The 18,444-nt window shown below is 33.0% G+C and overlaps 1 protein-coding gene across 2 annotated transcripts; it reads left to right on the top strand.

The window, feature by feature from the left end:
* Nucleotides 1-7,679: 7,679 nt before the first annotated feature.
* Nucleotides 7,680-10,139, top strand: LOC124944973 (putative pentatricopeptide repeat-containing protein At1g56570). 2 transcript variants are annotated; one of them, XM_047485327.1, is made up of 3 exons: nt 7,680-7,895; nt 8,000-8,640; nt 8,804-10,139. In XM_047485327.1, exons 2-3 carry the CDS (start codon nt 8,032-8,034, stop codon nt 9,992-9,994), a joined length of 1,800 nt encoding a protein of 599 aa, XP_047341283.1. In that variant the 5' UTR covers nt 7,680-7,895; nt 8,000-8,031; the 3' UTR covers nt 9,995-10,139. The 2 variants fall into 2 exon arrangements, with proteins under 2 accessions (XP_047341283.1, XP_047341282.1); XM_047485326.1 differs by lacking the exon at nt 7,680-7,895 and having other exon boundaries at nt 7,907-8,640.
* Nucleotides 10,140-18,444: the final 8,305 nt, after the last annotated feature.

Here is an 18,444-nt window from a genome sequence, read left to right as displayed (position 1 = left end):
TTCGATAAAACAATAAATGATCATGGAAAGCATAATGGAGGCAATTTGGAGAGTTAGTAAGTCTTTAAGATTATTTTTTTTTATTTTTAGTGGTATTGCATTATAGTACATTGTAAGTTATAGTTTCAAACTAAAACATAAATTTCAAGGCGGTTATTACAATGTGAGATTCAAGAGAAGATGAGTAATAAATGTTTGTAAGGTATCAGAATAGTAGTTACAAACAAAAAGTATTGACCCTAACTTATCTTCCAAAAGGGAAAAAAATCTCTAAGAGGCAGCAGTTGCGAGTTCAGGTGCGGTTAAATCATTATCTAACTCTGTCTAGGGTTGGCGGAGTTGGTAAGAAGCACGGTTGGCGATAAGTTGGTACTGATTTTCTATTCAAAAAATCTCTTTCCCGGAACTGATAAATCAAATATAATAAGAATGTAGGCACACATTGGCACAACTCGATAAATAAGAGATGTACTATCTGATCGAATATTATTTTTCTGAATATTATTAAAAAAATAGGTCAATTTAATAGAGATTTAACAATTAAAGAACAATTATTTGGGATTCTTCCTTTCTTCGAACGAAGAGATAAAAATAAAATCTATCACCAAAAATAAGTAATAAGAAAGATCCCAAATTGCTAGTCACAAATTTAATTAAGTAAAGGAATATACCATATTTATTGTATAATTTAAATTAAATATTTATGTATCTTAATTTAAATGAGTGTGCAATGAATAATTTATATTCGGGCTCATATTTATTTATAATTTATGTTTTAATGAGATTAGATTGAAAACAAATTATGACTTAACACACGATCCTATCCTATGAGATTATATATGTAACTTAGGATTATATGAATCATTATTTCATAAAATATTTATAAAAAGTGATTCATGACCAATTACATAGACATGAGCATGTAGTTCGTACATTTGCACGAATAATAATATAAAAATTGGAAGAAAAAAATTACGGTGAAAATGTGATAAGCCTTTTTAATTTACCCTCACATATATATCCAAATTAACCACAACTTTCGACTCGACAATCGGGATATTTTGAAAATTAAGCATATATATATAAAACATATACTTGGTAATCCAGACACTTTGATAATTAAAAATTATTTTATATATATATATATTATAGTTAGTTACAAAGTTGAATTTATATTATTAAAAAGTCTCACGTTCATCAAATTTGGTATTTTATTTAAAATATAAAGTTTTATTAGTCTAGTTAGTTAAATAGTTGTATTTGATTTGTTAGGTTGCGAGTTCGAAACATACATATAACATTTTTTATTTTATTTTTAACAATTTTAAGTTTATGGGCGGGTCAACCACAATCTGACTCAAATATCCATTTACTCTCACATATATATATATCCAAATAAACCATAGTTTTCGATCAGACAATTCGGACACTTTGAAAATTAAGCATCATTTTATATATATAGATTGTTGATTCATCAACCTCGTTAAAATTTATATTTATATTTTACTATAGACCTGTTGTTTTAAATTAACGGTATTCTAATTTTGTAATAAATTCAACATCGAAGTATAGAAAATTTAAAATAAAATTAATAAAAATAAATGAAGAAACTCTATCTGTAATCTTTAATAGTCTTTTTATTATAAACTTTTCTTTTTATGAACAATAGTTGAATCATCCTTCTATTATTTTTTATATACAGAAAGTTTTATAATAATGTATGTTTGAAATGAAAATATAATAAAACTTATAATTATAATTTCAATTCAAACGGAAATAAATTTGAATTGTCTCAATAATTAGAAAATTTTAAAAATATACTTTGGAATTCTCTACATTTCTGTTACTTTTTTAATTACATCCTTTAAATATCTTTCAGAATATATATATATATATATATATATATATATATATATATATATATATATATATATATATATATATATATATATATATATATATATATATATATATTAATATTATACAAATTTCCTTTAATTATTAGAATAAATATTAAAATCAAATACTTAACTAGCTAGAATGGTTTAAAATCAAATAAATTTACACGTTTTTATTATAGTTAATGTGTTTGAATAGAAACAAAAATTTCAGGTTAACTAGTCCTAAACCTATTTGAAATCAATACATATTTTGCCTTGAGAAGTAAAGATTATATTACAAGATATTTCAAAATAAATCGTTATACAGAGTTTTCAAACGGAATCGTATACAAACGATTAGCGTACATATCAACAGATAGAATTTCTAACAGGATTGTATATAAACAATGTCTCGACCTATCGACATATAGGGTTTTTAGACGAAACCGTGTACGAACGATTATCACACCTATTGTTAGATAGAGTTTCTAACGGAATTGTATTCCAACAATGTCTCGATCCATCGACAGATAGGGTTTTCAGACGGAATCATATACAAATGATGTCTCAAAATATCGACAAATAGGGTATTTAGACGAAATTGTGTACGAACGATTAACGCACCTATCAACAGATAATGTTTCTAACGGAATTGTATACAAACAATGTTTCGACCTATTGACATATAAGGTTTCAGACGAAATCATATACAAATGATGTCCCGATCTATCGACATATAGAGTTTTCAGACGGAATCATGTACGAACGATTAGCACACCTATCAACAAATAGAGTTTCTATTGGAACCATATACAAATTATGTCTCCACCTATCAATAGATAGGGTTTTGACTGGATCGTGTACGTATGATATCAGGTCCTTGTCAATAGACAAGATTGTTAATGGATAATCTTACAAATGATCTATATGCTTGTTAACAAACAAGGCTTGTAACGAAATCGTGTACGGACGATCTCGCGTACCTATCAATATATAGGGTTTCTATCGAAACCATATACAAATGATGTCTCGATCTATCAACATATAGGATTTTGACTGAAACATGTACGTGTGATTTCAGATCTTTGTCGACAGATAAGATTGTTAACATATCATCTTACAAATGATCTATATGCTTGTTAACAAACAAGGCTTGCAACGGAATTGTGTAAGAACGATCTACATACCTATCGATAGATATGGTTTAAGATACCTAACTATAATTAGAGTTTAAAATAGGATCGTGTACGAATGATCTCACACACCTATAAACAAATAGGGTTTAGGATATCTAACTACAATTAGGGTTTATAAACAGGATCGTGTATGAACAATCTCTTTTACCTATCGACAAATAGGGTTTCTAGGTACCTAACTACAATTATGGATTTTGTAGCGGAATCGTATACAAGCGATCTATCGCACCTATCAACATATGGGATTTATGATACCTAACTACAATTAGGGTTTAGAAATAGGATCGTGTACGAACGATATCTCGTACTTATCGACATATAGGGTTTCTATGTATATAACTACAATTAGGGTTATTAGCGGAATCATATACAAACGATCTATCGCACCTATCAATAGATAGGGTTTGGATACTTAACTACAATTAGGGTTTATGAGGGATCATGTACGAACGATCTCTTGCACCTATCGACAAATAGGGTTTGAGTATCTAACTACAATTAGGGTTTTTAGCGTTATCGTGTACGAAGGATCTCTCACACCTATCGACAGATAGGGTTTTGGAGACTCAATTTTTCTTATTTTTCTTTTGTAGTATCGGTCGTGGCTCTATACCTTTTAAGGGAATATTTCAATAAAATTCTTGTTTCCCTTTCTTTTTCCAAAATGACCTTCATAACTAATTTTAAAATCAGTCGTTGTTTTTAAGGTATTATTATGGATAGATGACTCATGTTTTTGGATAAAGAAACATTTTTTGTTCTCCGGTCTATCATTGTTTATCTTTTTTTTCGAGATTGGAATAAACCTTGATCTTTTTGAACGAATCATAACGTTTTTGGATTCAAAACGTATTTCGTGGCTAGGCTTCGAACATCTTTTCCATCATTTGTGATGATTTTTTTCATTAAGGAATAAGATTTCTTTTTTCCAAACTTTCGAAATATCACCTATAAATTTGATCTCGTATACAAACTTAAAAAAAAAATTGTTTTTCAAACTATTCAATTCTCAAACCACTAAAGAGTAGTAGTAAATGTCAAGAGTGATTCCTAAAATACTAAATTTTAGGTTAATTATTTCAATCTCATTTATTAAATCAAAATAAAGTTTATGAATAGTACCATGCTAATTTCCAATATTCACACTAAAATAAAAACAAAAATTATTCAATTCTCATTTATACTCTCTTAATTAATTTTTTATTATCTAATTTATCTATAAGCCTACATCATACAAATCTAGTAAAACCAATAATGTCTTTAAATTAAATTATAATTATTTTTTTATATAAAAAAATACTAATACGACACTTCAAAATCATTCCCTTGTTCATCACTTAACAAAACATGGTTATCTAAAGGTTATCTTAAAAAACTATCGCTAAAGGTTATACCTTAATTACTTAATATTTAAATTTAATAATATTTAAAACTAATATATGAATATATATATATATATATATATATATATATATATATATATGAGGAGTGATAGAGGGAGGGAATGACGTGGCATCACCTTCATTGGTTTGAAAATGTAAAAGTGGGAGGAAAGTGAAAAAAGAGAGAAATTATTTGATTTTTTCAGCGAATAAGATTATGCCACGTCATTTCCTCACCAAATTCCCTCACCAAATTCCTTCACCTAATCATTTCTCTCTCTATATATATATATATCAACACTATTATACACTTATATATTAATTATATTTTAATAAACTTAATATATTAAATTATATAATATAATATATTAAATATTAAATAAAAATAAATAATAATTTTTTTTATTTATGTATTAAATTATAATTTTATTTTTTTTTAAAACGCTGGGTTCCGCTACTCCTATGGAGTGCGACTAATCTCCGCGAGTTAAGTACATAGCCCGCAAACATACTTAACCAATTAACTAGACGCAGAACTTGCCGCCTGACGGACTCAAACCCAGGACCTCATGAAGGCCTGGGATATAACATATAATATATATATATATATATAACATATAATATATATATATATATATATATATATATATATATTAAATCTATATCCTCTCTATTTTCTACGTAACTAGCTTAAATATTATAATTATTATTTTATTTTATAATGTTTGAAATTAATCTTATAACATTACAAATGTGATAAATTATGATTAAAGAGAATAATAAAAAAATTGTTATACTAGTAAGTAAAGAGACAAACAAAAATAAAAAACTTAATACAAATATATATAATAATAATTTTATTAAATTTAAAGTGAAAATTAAAAAAAAAAAGTCTAAAATAATAATTATAAATAAGTGTTATTAAATAAAATTATATTAAATAAGTTCTTAATATATTAAATTAAGTAATAAGTCAAGTTATAAATCACTGTATTAAATTTTTTTAATAAATTTTTTCTTGTATTACATTATTCTTTAAACTATCAAATAACTCAATTTTATTTTATTTTTAGTAAAAAAAATATTTTAGTAATTAAATTATTAAAAGAACCTAAATATTTATTTATTTTTTTTATCAAATAATTATTAAAAAAAACCCAACAAACAAATAAAAAACCAATATGAAACAAGCTCTTATTTCTTTTATACTAAAAATGAAGCAACACATTTTTCCTCCAATTTTTTAATAATATTATCAACTAGTGCGCAAATTGATCTGCTTAATTTGGCACTCATTTTAACTATTTTATTGTTAATTTGTTTAAACTTTGAATCAATAAAATTAACTTTTAAATATTTCAACAAGGAGTTATTGCATGAGATTATTATTTAATAATTATTTTTTATTTACGTTGTATTAATCAAATTAATTATTTAAAATATAATACAATTAAATAAAAATAATATTATATTTTTATAAAATAAAATAAAAATATTGATTTCAAACAAAGCATTCATCTTTTTTTATGGTGTATGCCTTTGCAATTGAATATTTATCTCTTTGGTAACCTCATGTACTTTCATGCCAGAATAGAGAAAATATAAAATTCTATTGCAGAGGTGAGTATAATGATTTTGTTGTTGTGTTTTTACTTTAGGAAAATTGATGATATAGGGTTTTAAATTTTTGGACAAAGAATTTAGAAGTGATGATATTAGAAGGAAAACTAGCTTCTCCTTTTCTCCGTAAATTGGATTAACTAGAACTCAAGTATATCATAAGTGTAGTTTATTTTGTAATGAATATCATGAAAATTGATTAGATTCGCAGTACTTCCTTTTCTTACTCCCGAGATATAGTGAAAACATTTGGTTATATGGTGGAGAGTGAAAAGACCAATGCAGCAGAGAACGACCGCATGAATCGGAATCCACTGTTCTTATTAAGAATGACGACGCCTTCTCCAACTGGTTTTGTTGATCAATTAGAGAAGAACATATAATTTCTCAATGAGAGACATGGGTTGATGGTTAGGTTTTTTCCATGGGTTGCATTATCAGTTTAGGTTTTTTCCATGAGTTGCATTATCAATATTAATAGGAGTCATGATTATTGTTCTTATTATCTAAACTAATTTATTAAGTTAAACCTTTATTAACTTGAAAAAGAACATAATTAAAATCTGTTAATGGTGGAAAAGTTATTAAGAATGACTTAAGGTATAAAAGTAAGCTTGTTAATTGAAATAGAATTTTGGATCATTTGAACTAGAACCAGATTCATATATTATATATTGGTATAAATGAATTGGATATAATGCAAGAGGAAATATTCATTTATGTTGAAGAATAAGATAGAAATGTGAAAGTAAATTGTAATATTTTTTATATTGTCAATTTATAATATTGAGATATTCTTCCATATAAAATATTAGCTTATTAATATTGTTAAATATTATATAAAGATCATAGTCTAGTGATTCATATTGGAACGAATTGATTGAGTAAAGATTTGTTAAAATAACCATTGTTTTGAGAATGATTTTATATTTGGATTAAAACATTGTACGTTGACAATGATGTTTTTGTTAATATTATTGACTATTTATAAATATATTTAGTGTGATGGTTGTTTTGTTCATCAAATTATTGATATTTTGTGTGACATTAATTTAATTAACAAATTATTTAGTTTAATTAACATTTATTTGATTATTCTGGGGAATTTGACGAATTGGTCTTAAAGATGGCCTTATTTGATTTTTGATCAGCGCATAAAATTAAATGTGTTGGTGACACTTTTATATTTTTTGACGAAACTGTCCCTGTCGCGAGACGCAACCGGATGCCATGTGAAAAGTCGACAATGCCTTGCGAAAAGTCTATAATCGCGAGCGCAACCGGCATTCGCGAGACGCAATTTTTATTTTTTTGAAAAATTTACAAAATATAAAAAAAAAAAAAATTGCGTCTCGCGAATACCGGTTGCGAAGGGTTACGTCTCGCGATTATAGATTTTTCGCAACGGAAGCATTTTCGTCCCAAAAAATTTTATTAACGCATTTAATTTTATGCGTCGGTCAAAAAATCATATAAGAGTATCTTTATGATCATTCATTCAAATTTCCCATTATTTTTTTTTTTTTTGGCCTAAACCTAAATAATTATATATATACCATTTACATACTAATATATAAAACTTTTAATTAACAAAGCGAACAGAACCCTATGGGAAAATAGCCCAGCTCTAAACAGGGCCCGACTTTTGGGATCATTTTGCCGGTCAGGGCTAGACCCTTCCTGAGACTTTGGTTGGTTCACGAAAGAACAGAAAGAAAACGAGAGATACTGATGACAAGAGCTTCTCCTTAACTGAGCCCACGAGTGAAGAGTAGACGGAAGAGCTCGTGCCCACGAACAAGTAGAAGATGTTTGAGGTGTTGTATCTTACAAATTTGTACATTTATTTATCACAGGATTAATACACGAACATGGTAAAGCTTACTTTCCAAGACAAACATTTTCTTATGAGTTATCTCAGTTAACCAGAGGCTGAAACCATGCTTAGCCGATATGAGTTCCAGGAATCTACTTCGCAGGCCAACTCATCATCATCACCGGATACCTCAAGCAGTTCGGGCAGCACTTCAGTTACCACAACAATCTTCTCAACCATTTCAACCAAAGGGTGCTTCCGTTTTAGCTACAAATCTCATCAAGTCTTATTGCGAGATTGGTTTAGTCAAAGAAGCACGTGAGATGTTCGACGAAATGCCTGTGAGGGATGTGGTTTCTTGGACGGCTCTAATTTCTGGTTATGTATCTTGCAATCAAAATTCCAGAGCATGGTCGATGTTCTGTGACATGGTGAGAGATGGTCGAAACCGGCCAAATGCGTTTACATTTTCAAGTGTCTTGAAAGCTTGTAAAGGCTTAGGTTCACTCTCTTCTGGTGCTCTTGTTCATGGACTGTCAATTAAACATGGGTTAGATGGTGGGTTATATGTTAGTAATGCTCTAATTGACATGTATGCTTCTTGTTCTGTTTCCATGCATGATGCATCTATGGTATTCGAAGACATTGGTCAAAGAACTGCTGTCTCATGGACTACCTTCATTGCTGGATATACTCATCGCGGTGATGGTTATGGTGGAATACAAACTTTCAAGAGAATGTTATCGGTATGTGTTCTAAATGACTGTAACACGTTAATATTTTTGAGTTAGTCTTTCCTTTTATGGTCTGGTTCTGAATACTCGAACCCATGAGCTTACATACCTAAATGCTAAATGAGTCATCAATATTTTTGAGTCAGTCCTCACCCTAATACAATCTATGTAACAGGAGGAAGTTATGCCATGTTCATTTTCCCTATCGATAACGGTTAGAGCTTGTGCTTCAATTAGCTCTCCGACGTGTGGGAAACAAATTCACGCCGAAGTGATCAAATGTGGGTTTGAATCTGATATACCCGTTATGAATTCTCTATTAGATATGTATTGTAGGTGCAATTATCTAGTGGAAGCAAATCAATGTTTTAACGAGACAAATCCAAGAGATTTGATCACATGGAATACATTGATTGCAGGATATGAGAAATCCGACTCAACCGAATCCCTCCATATATTCTCGCAAATGGAATCTTCCGGTTTCAGCCCAAATTGCTTCACATTCACCAGCATTGTAGCCGCTTGTGCAAACCTAACTGTTTTGAGCTTCGGACAACAAGTACACGGATCTATCCATAGAAAAGGTTTCGAAAGAAACTTAATATTAGCTAATGCTTTGATAGACATGTATGCCAAATGTGGAAACATTTCAGATTCATATAAAGTATTCACCATGATGGGCGAAAGAAATTTGGTTTCTTGGACTTCTATGATGATTGGATATGGCAGCCATGGATATGGAACCGAAGCTGTTGATTTGTTTAACCAGATGGTCGAATCTGGTGTAAGGCCTGATAGGATTGTGTTTATCGCGGTTTTGGGTGCTTGTAGTCATGCGGGGCTTGTAAATGAAGGATTAACTTGTTTTAATAAGATGGTTTCTGAATATAAATTGGCCCCTGATCAAGAAATTTACGGTTGTGTTGTTGATCTTTTGGGACGTGCAGGGAAAGTTATGGAAGCTTATGGTTTTATTGAGAATATGCCTTTTACAGCGGATGAGTCTGTTTGGGGAGCGTTTCTTGGAGCTTGTAGAGAACATAGGATTCCTAATATAGAGAAATTGGTTGGTAGGAGGATAATGGCTATGAAGCCTAATATTCCGACAACTTATCTTACACTTTCGAATATTTACGCAGCAGAAGGGAAGTGGGGAGAGTTTGCGAAAATTAGGAAATTGATGAGAGGAATGAGACGAAGGAAACAGGCTGGAACGAGTTGGGTTGAGGTGCAAAACGAGGTTAGGAGTTTTGTAGTGGGAAATAATGTGGGTACGGATATGGAACCTATTCATCTTTCTTTGAATATGCTTGTCGATCATATGAAAGATGATGCCACTGATCTTGATGGAATTGCGGAATCATGATTTCAGGTGAATTGAGAAACTTGGGAATGAATGAGCAAATGGACAAGATTTTCTTCTTATTTTCCTACAACATGTAGCTAATGATAATTTTGTTTGTCTCTACTGTTCAACAAGAAAATTCAATGTAATTTGCAACTTTTTGTTTTGGATTCAGATTATATAAATTTGATTTTTTTGGTTGTTATTTCAAAACTTGAACAAATAATGACAAAAGTCAAACCAACATAATTCAAACAATAAAAAATTAATTGGCATATACAACAAAACAAACAATAGTCTCGTCGGTAGAAATGCGTGAGCAGACGTCTAGCTTTTACAGACGTGTTAGTCTTAAAAAGTGCGCGAGCATACGTCTAATTTCTACAAACGTGTTAGTATGAAGAAGTGCGCGAGCAGACGTCCTGCTTCATCAGACGCTTAGGTCTGAAGAAGCGCTGCTTCATCAGACGCTTAGGTCTGAAGAAGCGCAAGCAGACGCCTTGCTTCAGCAGCCGTTTGAAAAAACGTCTGCTTATCTGCTCAGCTTATCAGCATAGCGATCAGATGTGCTCGCTATCAGCCGTCTGTCAAGCCAGTTTATCACGCTATAACTGCTTAAGTTTCACATACTCAAATATTCCAGCAGCTCACGTTGTACCTTCCACTACACCACGTTCCAGCGAACATTCTGTAGTACAATCTGGTATGGCACGATCCAACGAATATATATTCTTATGTACATTCCCGTACACCTGGCGTACATCCAACGGATAGCTGACACGCATCCAAGAGAAGGATTCGACCGTTGCTACGACTTCAGTATAAAAAGCGATCATAGTACAACGTCGAATCTCTCTAACTGTCCCGATTCAATTGCACGAATTAAGAATTACCAAGCGTTGTGATTACTCTTGCTCTAAGTCTATTCTGTAACTCACCGACTGTTTTTTCTTAGTGAAATTTCAGTATTATAAGTTGAACAGAACTTTGTTTGTTTAACAAAGTGTTAGCTAGAAGTTCAGAAATAGACAGTTGGTAAGTCATGTGTGTCTGACTGGACTGGGTTTGTGTAGTATCTATACGAATCAAAGTCTTCTAGTGAAAATTCTTTTGGAAATAGAAGAAGGGGTGACGTAGAAGTTTTATCTCCGGACATGCATAAAACTCCGTGTGTTGTTTCTTTTCCGCATCTTTCGTTTTGTATCTATCGCTTCAAATCGAGCAAACTTTTCCGCACTTGAATCCGTTAATGAGCTTGCGAAGATTTGTGAAAAATAGAAACAAAATTTCATCTCTAACAAGATTAAAATCGAATTGAAAGTGTCTTATTGAGTTTAACAATATTCAAACCCCCAAGATATTGTTGTACCTCATCCTAACAATGAGGAATGATAGGGAGAGAGGGCAGCGACCCCAGCAACGCCCCACTTGACTGCCACCGTGGAAAAAAAAACCACGTTAGATGGATGAGAGAGAGAAAAAATTGTGCGATGTTTTACATTTTTGATCAAATTATAGCATTCTCTTATTCAAAAGAGCTCAAAAGTACCAGCTTTAGATTTCACTTTCAATGAGAAACTCATTTTGAAGCTGACGACGACCTACAAGATGACTACCGCGAAGAAAAACCACCGAGAAGAAGACCACCGTGAAGTCCACTACGAAGAAGACGACTACCACGAAAAAGATGATCACTAAACTAAACTGTAATATTATTTTTAACTTAAACTGAAATATTCTTTTAAGGTGAAGTGTAATGTCTAAACTTTAATGTTATTTTTAAAACTAAAGTGTAATGTTTGATAAACCGAGGTGAAATATTGGTAATATCGGTCTATTTTCAGGACATAGCCATGTTAGGGACCAATTGTTCCCGAACATGACCATGTACAAGACCAATTGGACTGCTGACTTAAAGATTTGAAAAAGATTATCAAAGTATCAATAACATTTATGATTCTGATATGGGTTACATTGAAAGAAATCGGTATAACTATCTTACTCCAATGATGCAAGAGCTCTAACAGGTTGCAGTTTACTCTGATCATAATACTTATTTTTTGGCTGAAGTGGTCAAAGAAGTGAAGGAAAAGTTCATTGTATATTCGATAACACCCGCTTCAACACCAACAACTTCTGCACACACACCTTCTGCACTAACACCTTCTTCACATACACCTTTTGCACCAACACAAGTGATCAACTCTCCTGTGAGAGTAAGGGCTAGAGGTCGACCACCAATCAAACGTCAACAATCTATAATCGAAAGAGTTATGAACAAAATGGGTCGAAATAAGGGAAATGAGGCAACATCAACAATAGTGTAGGATTCAACACAACAACAACAATGGAATGATCTAGTCTCGACTTAATATTCATTCACATCACTTTTGTCCTCCTCTCAAACATATCCAAAGATAATAATTGTGGGGATAACATTAAACGAAAGTAGTAACTGTATGAAAATGTTGTAATATAATATTTATGGGGACAACATTCAACGTTAATATTTTAATGTAAAAGAAAAATAACATACAATTGAGAATCCAAAAGATATTAATTGTGGGGATAACATACAAACATATCAATTGGTCCCGAACATGGCCATGTACATGACTAATTGCTCCCGAACATGGCCATGTACATGACTAATTGCTCCCGAACATGGCCATGTTTAGAAACAATTGGTCCTGTACATGGCCATGTTCAGGAACAATTGGTCCTGTACATGACCATGTTCGGAAATAATTGCGACAGAAAAATAGGCTTTCGAATGACAAAAGACAAATAGTGTTGAAGACTTACCATTTTTGAACGGCGATGAAGAACGAGAAGACAAAAGAACGAGTATTTCCGAACGACAATAAATGCGAGAAGACATAATGAAGAACAATGAACTAGGGTTTCGTGGCCTTTTGAAGCTTGGCCGTTTCTAGATAAATGAAAATTGCGGAAGAAGAATCATTTCTGGAAGAAGAAACTTGCTGGTTTCTGGATAAATGAAAATTGTGGAAGAAAAATCGTTTATGGAAGAAGAAGAATACGAAGAGACGGGCGAAAAAAAGACGAGAAAATAAGCGACAACGCAACATGTCAAGTAGATTCGTTATTTTGTTTTTGTTTCAATTCGTTGCTCCTATAGTATCTTTTTAAATAAAAACTCATTTAAATGATGTATTTTGAATTTCTTAAAAAAATAAAATAAAATAAAAAATTACACATGAAATATTTGAATAACTATGCAGTCTGATATTGAGAACTCAGGAGTGCAGGAGGACCAGTTTTGTTAAATTATACAAGTTTCAGACTTAATTGTGCGAATTTAGAAGATCGACTTCAAATCAGACTCACATCCCAAATTGGAGTATGAAATAGTTACAGCGGTCTTTCTTCTCTACTTATCCTTAGCCACACCAAATCTCTCTGGAACTGCCTCTACATGTTTCTTAAAAAGTGCGCGAGCATACGTCTAATTTCTACAAACGTGTTAGTATGAAGAAGTGCGCGAGCAGACGTCCTGCTTCATCAGACGCTTAGGTCTGAAGAAGCGCTGCTTCATCAGACGCTTAGGTCTGAAGAAGCGCAAGCAGACGCCTTGCTTCAGCAGCCGTTTGAAAAAACGTCTGCTTATCTGCTCAGCTTATCAGCATAGCGATCAGATGTGCTCGCTATCAGCCGTCTGTCAAGCCAGTTTATCACGCTATAACTGCTTAAGTTTCACATACTCAAATATTCCAGCAGCTCACGTTGTACCTTCCACTACACCACGTTCCAGCGAACATTCTGTAGTACAATCTGGTATGGCACGATCCAACGAATATATATTCTTATGTACATTCCCGTACACCTGGCGTACATCCAACGGATAGCTGACACGCATCCAAGAGAAGGATTCGACCGTTGCTACGACTTCAGTATAAAAAGCGATCATAGTACAACGTCGAATCTCTCTAACTGTCCCGATTCAATTGCACGAATTAAGAATTACCAAGCGTTGTGATTACTCTTGCTCTAAGTCTATTCTGTAACTCACCGACTGTTTTTTCTTAGTGAAATTTCAGTATTATAAGTTGAACAGAACTTTGTTTGTTTAACAAAGTGTTAGCTAGAAGTTCAGAAATAGACAGTTGGTAAGTCATGTGTGTCTGACTGGACTGGGTTTGTGTAGTATCTATACGAATCAAAGTCTTCTAGTGAAAATTCTTTTGGAAATAGAAGAAGGGGTGACGTAGAAGTTTTATCTCCGGACATGCATAAAACTCCGTGTGTTGTTTCTTTTCCGCATCTTTCGTTTTGTATCTATCGCTTCAAATCGAGCAAACTTTTCCGCACTTGAATCCGTTAATGAGCTTGCGAAGATTTGTGAAAAATAGAAACAAAATTTCATCTCTAACAAGATTAAAATCGAATTGAAAGTGTCTTATTGAGTTTAACAATATTCAAACCCCCAAGATATTGTTGTACCTCATCCTAACAATGAGGAATGATAGGGAGAGAGGGCAGCGACCCCAGCAACGCCCCACTTGACTGCCACCGTGGAAAAAAAACCACGTTAGATGGATGAGAGAGAGAAAAAATTGTGCGATGTTTTACATTTTTGATCAAATTATAGCATTCTCTTATTCAAAAGAGCTCAAAAGTACCAGCTTTAGATTTCACTTTCAATGAGAAACTCATTTTGAAGCTGACGACGACCTACAAGATGACTACCGCGAAGAAAAACCACCGAGAAGAAGACCACCGTGAAGTCCACTACGAAGAAGACGACTACCACGAAAAAGATGATCACTAAACTAAACTGTAATATTATTTTTAACTTAAACTGAAATATTCTTTTAAGGTGAAGTGTAATGTCTAAACTTTAATGTTATTTTTAAAACTAAAGTGTAATGTTTGATAAACCGAGGTGAAATATTGGTAATATCGGTCTATTTTCAGGACATAGCCATGTTAGGGACCAATTGTTCCCGAACATGACCATGTACAAGACCAATTGGACTGCTGACTTAAAGATTTGAAAAAGATTATCAAAGTATCAATAACATTTATGATTCTGATATGGGTTACATTGAAAGAAATCGGTATAACTATCTTACTCCAATGATGCAAGAGCTCTAACAGGTTGCAGTTTACTCTGATCATAATACTTATTTTTTGGCTGAAGTGGTCAAAGAAGTGAAGGAAAAGTTCATTGTATATTCGATAACACCCGCTTCAACACCAACAACTTCTGCACACACACCTTCTGCACTAACACCTTCTTCACATACACCTTTTGCACCAACACAAGTGATCAACTCTCCTGTGAGAGTAAGGGCTAGAGGTCGACCACCAATCAAACGTCAACAATCTATAATCGAAAGAGTTATGAACAAAATGGGTCGAAATAAGGGAAATGAGGCAACATCAACAATAGTGTAGGATTCAACACAACAACAACAATGGAATGATCTAGTCTCGACTTAATATTCATTCACATCACTTTTGTCCTCCTCTCAAACATATCCAAAGATAATAATTGTGGGGATAACATTAAACGAAAGTAGTAACTGTATGAAAATGTTGTAATATAATATTTATGGGGACAACATTCAACGTTAATATTTTAATGTAAAAGAAAAATAACATACAATTGAGAATCCAAAAGATATTAATTGTGGGGATAACATACAAACATATCAATTGGTCCCGAACATGGCCATGTACATGACTAATTGCTCCCGAACATGGCCATGTACATGACTAATTGCTCCCGAACATGGCCATGTTTAGAAACAATTGGTCCTGTACATGGCCATGTTCAGGAACAATTGGTCCTGTACATGACCATGTTCGGAAATAATTGCGACAGAAAAATAGGCTTTCGAATGACAAAAGACAAATAGTGTTGAAGACTTACCATTTTTGAACGGCGATGAAGAACGAGAAGACAAAAGAACGAGTATTTCCGAACGACAATAAATGCGAGAAGACATAATGAAGAACAATGAACTAGGGTTTCGTGGCCTTTTGAAGCTTGGCCGTTTCTAGATAAATGAAAATTGCGGAAGAAGAATCATTTCTGGAAGAAGAAACTTGCTGGTTTCTGGATAAATGAAAATTGTGGAAGAAAAATTGTTTATGGAAGAAGAAGAATACGAAGAGACGGGCGAAAAAAAGACGAGAAAATAAGCGACAACGCAACATGTCAAGTAGATTCGTTATTTTGTTTTTGTTTCAATTCGTTGCTCCTATAGTATCTTTTTAAATAAAAACTCATTTAAATGATGTATTTTGAATTTCTTAAAAAAATAAAATAAAATAAAAAATTACACATGAAATATTTGAATAACTATGCAGTCTGATATTGAGAACTCAGGAGTGCAGGAGGACCAGTTTTGTTAAATTATACAAGTTTCAGACTTAATTGTGCGAATTTAGAAGATCGACTTCAAATCAGACTCACATCCCAAATTGGAGTATGAAATAGTTACAGCGGTCTTTCTTCTCTACTTATCCTTAGCCACACCAAATCTCTCTGGAACTGCCTCTACATGTTTCTTAAAAAGTGCGCGAGCATACGTCTAATTTCTACAAACGTGTTAGTATGAAGAAGTGCGCGAGCAGACGTCCTGCTTCATCAGACGCTTAGGTCTGAAGAAGCGCTGCTTCATCAGACGCTTAGGTCTGAAGAAGCGCAAGCAGACGCCTTGCTTCAGCAGCCGTTTGAAAAAACGTCTGCTTATCTGCTCAGCTTATCAGCATAGCGATCAGATGTGCTCGCTATCAGCCGTCTGTCAAGCCAGTTTATCACGCTATAACTGCTTAAGTTTCACATACTCAAATATTCCAGCAGCTCACGTTGTACCTTCCACTACACCACGTTCCAGCGAACATTCTGTAGTACAATCTGGTATGGCACGATCCAACGAATATATATTCTTATGTACATTCCCGTACACCTGGCGTACATCCAACGGATAGCTGACACGCATCCAAGAGAAGGATTCGACCGTTGCTACGACTTCAGTATAAAAAGCGATCATAGTACAACGTCGAATCTCTCTAACTGTCCCGATTCAATTGCACGAATTAAGAATTACCAAGCGTTGTGATTACTCTTGCTCTAAGTCTATTCTGTAACTCACCGACTGTTTTTTCTTAGTGAAATTTCAGTATTATAAGTTGAACAGAACTTTGTTTGTTTAACAAAGTGTTAGCTAGAAGTTCAGAAATAGACAGTTGGTAAGTCATGTGTGTCTGACTGGACTGGGTTTGTGTAGTATCTATACGAATCAAAGTCTTCTAGTGAAAATTCTTTTGGAAATAGAAGAAGGGGTGACGTAGAAGTTTTATCTCCGGACATGCATAAAACTCCGTGTGTTGTTTCTTTTCCGCATCTTTCGTTTTGTATCTATCGCTTCAAATCGAGCAAACTTTTCCGCACTTGAATCCGTTAATGAGCTTGCGAAGATTTGTGAAAAATAGAAACAAAATTTCATCTCTAACAAGATTAAAATCGAATTGAAAGTGTCTTATTGAGTTTAACAATATTCAAACCCCCAAAATATTGTTGTACCTCATCCTAACAATGAGGAATGATAGGGAGAGAGGGCAGCGACCCCAGCAACGCCCCACTTGACTGCCACCGTGGAAAAAAAAACCACGTTAGATGGATGAGAGAGAGAAAAAATTGTGCGATGTTTTACATTTTTGATCAAATTATAGCATTCTCTTATTCAAAAGAGCTCAAAAGTACCAGCTTTAGATTTCACTTTCAATGAGAAACTCATTTTGAAGCTGACGACGACCTACAAGATGACTACCGCGAAGAAAAACCACCGAGAAGAAGACCACCGTGAAGTCCACTACGAAGAAGACGACTACCACGAAAAAGATGATCACTAAACTAAACTGTAATATTATTTTTAACTTAAACTGAAATATTCTTTTAAGGTGAAGTGTAATGTCTAAACTTTAATGTTATTTTTAAAACTAAAGTGTAATGTTTGATAAACCGAGGTGAAATATTGGTAATATCGGTCTATTTTCAGGACATAGCCATGTTAGGGACCAATTGTTCCCGAACATGACCATGTACAAGACCAATTGGACTGCTGACTTAAAGATTTGAAAAAGATTATCAAAGTATCAATAACATTTATGATTCTGATATGGGTTACATTGAAAGAAATCGGTATAACTATCTTACTCCAATGATGCAAGAGCTCTAACAGGTTGCAGTTTACTCTGATCATAATACTTATTTTTTGGCTGAAGTGGTCAAAGAAGTGAAGGAAAAGTTCATTGTATATTCGATAACACCCGCTTCAACACCAACAACTTCTGCACACACACCTTCTGCACTAACACCTTCTTCACATACACCTTTTGCACCAACACAAGTGATCAACTCTCCTGTGAGAGTAAGGGCTAGAGGTCGACCACCAATCAAACGTCAACAATCTATAATCGAAAGAGTTATGAACAAA

Source organism: Impatiens glandulifera, chromosome 7, assembly GCF_907164915.1.
Source record: "Impatiens glandulifera chromosome 7, dImpGla2.1, whole genome shotgun sequence".
Lineage (NCBI taxonomy): Eukaryota > Viridiplantae > Streptophyta > Magnoliopsida > Ericales > Balsaminaceae > Impatiens > Impatiens glandulifera.
Note: the sequence above shows the minus strand (reverse complement) of the source record. Positions and strands in the feature narration are given on the sequence as shown.